The sequence below is a fragment of the Ammodytes marinus genome, assembly GCF_949987685.1.
Source record: "Ammodytes marinus genome assembly, chromosome: 11".
Lineage (NCBI taxonomy): Eukaryota > Metazoa > Chordata > Actinopteri > Uranoscopiformes > Ammodytidae > Ammodytes > Ammodytes marinus.
The window spans coordinates 5,758,013-5,761,338 of record NC_137215.1 but is presented as its reverse complement, the minus strand read 5'-3'; the positions used below and the strand labels follow the sequence as shown (position 1 = coordinate 5,761,338).

The 3,326-nt window shown below is 41.9% G+C and overlaps 1 protein-coding gene across 1 annotated transcript in view; it reads left to right on the top strand.

Annotated features, from left to right (window-relative positions):
* LOC307257649 (metal transporter CNNM1-like) overlaps positions 1 to 3,026 on the top strand; it is a gene marked incomplete at both ends in the record, with an annotated part of 15,084 nt that extends 12,058 nt beyond the window's left edge. The window contains 4 exons of the mRNA XM_080036910.1: positions 114 to 357; positions 1,652 to 1,756; positions 2,148 to 2,249; positions 2,947 to 3,026. Of these exons, the coding sequence (XP_079893036.1) occupies positions 114 to 357; positions 1,652 to 1,756; positions 2,148 to 2,249; positions 2,947 to 3,026 (531 nt within the window). The remainder of the gene's footprint in view (positions 1 to 113; positions 358 to 1,651; positions 1,757 to 2,147; positions 2,250 to 2,946) is intronic.
* Between the last annotated feature and the right edge of the window lie 300 nt (positions 3,027 to 3,326).

The following is a 3,326-nucleotide window of genomic DNA, read 5'->3' as shown; positions in this document are numbered from 1 at the left end:
CACACACACACACACACACACACACACACACACACACACACACACACACACACACACACACACACACACACACACCTAAAAACAGATAAAGACACTTGCTTTACCCCCCACAGATCACTAGGAACCACTACCAGAACGCTCTGACGGCCAGCCGGATGGACAGCCTGCCTCAGAGCCGAGACCGCCTGGACCTGGACCTTAAGGGCCGTCTCCCAGTGACAGAGACGCGCTCACACAGCATCGCCCTCCCGCTCACTAACACACACACGCGCCTGGGCCTGGCCCGACTCGCACACCTACACCCACACGGTGGCCTTCGCAACACCTCCCAGCTCAACGAGAGAAACCGCATCGTTCGTAAGTCAGAGGAGATGCTTTGTAACTATATAATGACTATATACAAACCATGTTTTTAGGATTAACCAATTAAAGGTGTTATAAGGAACTTTTAAATATTTCTGAAACAGTCTCATCATTTTTCCTCTGATGATCATAAATGACATGTTACAGCAAACGAGAGCATCAGGGTAAAGAATAGTAAAAACACTACCGCTTTTGTCCAAAGGGGGTGAAAGAATGAACACAAACTGAAAGTTCCTCGGAGCACCTTTAATCAATTCAAAAATTCTGATAACCAGTTGGTTGAAAGAACCTTGAGTTCTGTGTATGTACTTCAATGCAGAATATGTGAATGCCAAGGTCTAAAGGCCATTTCAAATTTTGAAAGAATAATATTTTGAAAGAAAAATGTGAAAACTTCTTGGTATTTTTTTAGTTTCACTATATTTACTATTTGAAGCAGTTGTAGATTGGGTGCCAGTGACTCACTCAACAAATCTGGAGCACACATTGCATCAACCCATCCATACTGGTTTCAGGGCTTAAAGGATTTCCCACATACCATCTGTCTTGCGCTGTGTGTATCACGCCACACAGTGTTTGTGTGTGTGTGTGTGTGTGTGTGTGTGTGTGTGTGTGTGTGTGTGTGTGTGTGTGTGTGTGTGTGTGTGTGTGTGTGTGTGTGTGTGTGTGTGTGTGTGTGTGTGTGTGTGTGTGTGTGTGTGTGTGTGTGTGTGTGTGTGTGCGTTTGTGTAAGTGAGTCATTTAGAACAATCACTGGCAGATGGTTCTGTTGCTTGTCAATAGCATCCGGTTATATACAGCCAGGTTGAATGTTCAATCACACACACACCTATTAAAGGTACAGTGTGTAGTTACGGTGTATTTTGGCGTCATGTAGTGTTAAAAATTCTTGATTTCAGCACTCCTTTGCGTTCAGATAACTTACAAAAGCTGCGATGCTTTCAAGGACGAGAAGCTAGTTACTAAAGATGGCATCATCCACCAATGCCTCAAGTCTTTCCACAATATCAAGCAATACTGATGCATTGATGTGGCCTCTTGCATTTGGTTTAGAGCTGATTATAATATTGTAAAGTAGGGGCAGGAATATATAAGCATTGTGCTTCTGCCTGCTCCTTCTCAAACTTATACTTTTTTTTTGTTATTTGATATTATTGGATAATTTATCTATGTTTGTGTTTTATCTTTAGGTTTATATAATTATTATAATTTTTTTCTTCTTTTAAATATTGATGATTGTTGGAGATAAATATATAAAATCAAATTGGTCTATTTCTCTGTTCTCCAGGCAGTAAATCTGACGGGCAGAGGAGTCCCAATGATTCTGTGTTCCTACGCATGGATGAGATTCCCTACATCCACGAAGACCGACCGGAAAGTTACGAAGAGAATGGTGAGTGACGCTCCACACTATCCGGACCGGACCAAACTACGTCAGGAATCCGGAATGTTCTTTCACTCACTAATGAAGAGCTTGATTCACAGTCACACATCTCAGTCAGTCTCAGTTTTAAAAGGTGGAGTCAGTGATTCTGGAGAATACTTGTTGTCAAAATCAGTTTATATCGCCTCACGACCCGCTATACCTGCATGTGCATTTCTATACATATCCTTTGTTTACACCCCAGTTTACAGAACCTAGGCTGTGTATGAACATCCGATTTCTTCAGAATCGCTGACTTCACCTTTAAGTCAAGTTCACCTGCACTAGAATATGTCTTATACCGTATATCGCTGTAGACCCTTCTTTCTTTAATATGTCTGTCTTACCCTGTCTCCTTCAGATGTGCCTACAGACTCCCAGCCCTCCACCTCTCCCTTCATCAGCTCTCTCTCTCTGTCCAGCTCGGAGGAAAACATCGGCAAAAAAATATTGCGGAAACTAAGTGAGTGAGCCTTTTGTCACCAGCACCGAGGCGACAGCACACACCCACACACTCTGTGTTTCTTTCATACGCACTACATTGCAGCAGTTTCCGGAGTATCTTAGCAACAAGTGATGTGCTGTGTATCTTTGCTGCGACCTACACTTTTCTCAAGGGCAGATTTTTCAAGACACAATACGACTCATGCACTCTTATAATATGATGACTGGATGTTTCAATGCAGTGGCCGTGCTGCTAAGTAGTGGAGTTTGTTTCCGTTAAAGGTGCAGTGAGTGATTCTGAAGAACGCTTTAATGTCGAACTCATTGAATATTTCCTCACAATTCCACATACTGTCCGTACTGTGTGTGTGTGTGCTGGACAATAATTCAGTGTTAATACACAGCCTAGGCTCTGTAAACTGGTATGTAAACAAGGGGGCCCACTGTAGCTAGCAACATGCCTGTTAACAGACCCTAGGCTGTGCATTAACAACAATTGTATTTTTTTAAGTACCCACTTAGTATAGACAGGTAGTGGATTGTGAGGAGATATTGACTGATTTTGACAAAAAGCGTTCTCCAGAATCGCTAACTTTAACAGCAAACGTGATTTTGTTCACAGTAAGGCAAAAATAAAAAAACAAAACTGACGCAGGTTCAGTGTCAAGGCAAGTTTGAAGTCCCCCACATTTCAGCGTGTTCTCCTCTGTTTCTAGGTAACAAGAGGAGGAAAAAGTCTCGAGACGGAGAAAAGAGTTTGGAGGAAGGTTCAGACCAGCTGCCAGTGACAAGCTAGCGCAGTGACACTGGGGAGGAGGCATGACGCACACACACACACCTACTTCCTCATTAGCATTCACTGGGTTTGACTCACTATCCTCCGACACAACTCTCCCAGAAGTCTAAAGCTATCTTACAGGTGCATCTAAAATAATTGGAATATCATGGAACAAGTGCATCACAATTTGTAATTCATTCAAAAAGTGAAACTTTCATATATTAATAATAGTATACATAAGTTTTAGAAGGTTCACATTTATGTTGTACTGTAAATACTGTAAAATGTATTATTCTAATCATTTAAGATAACGGAGTT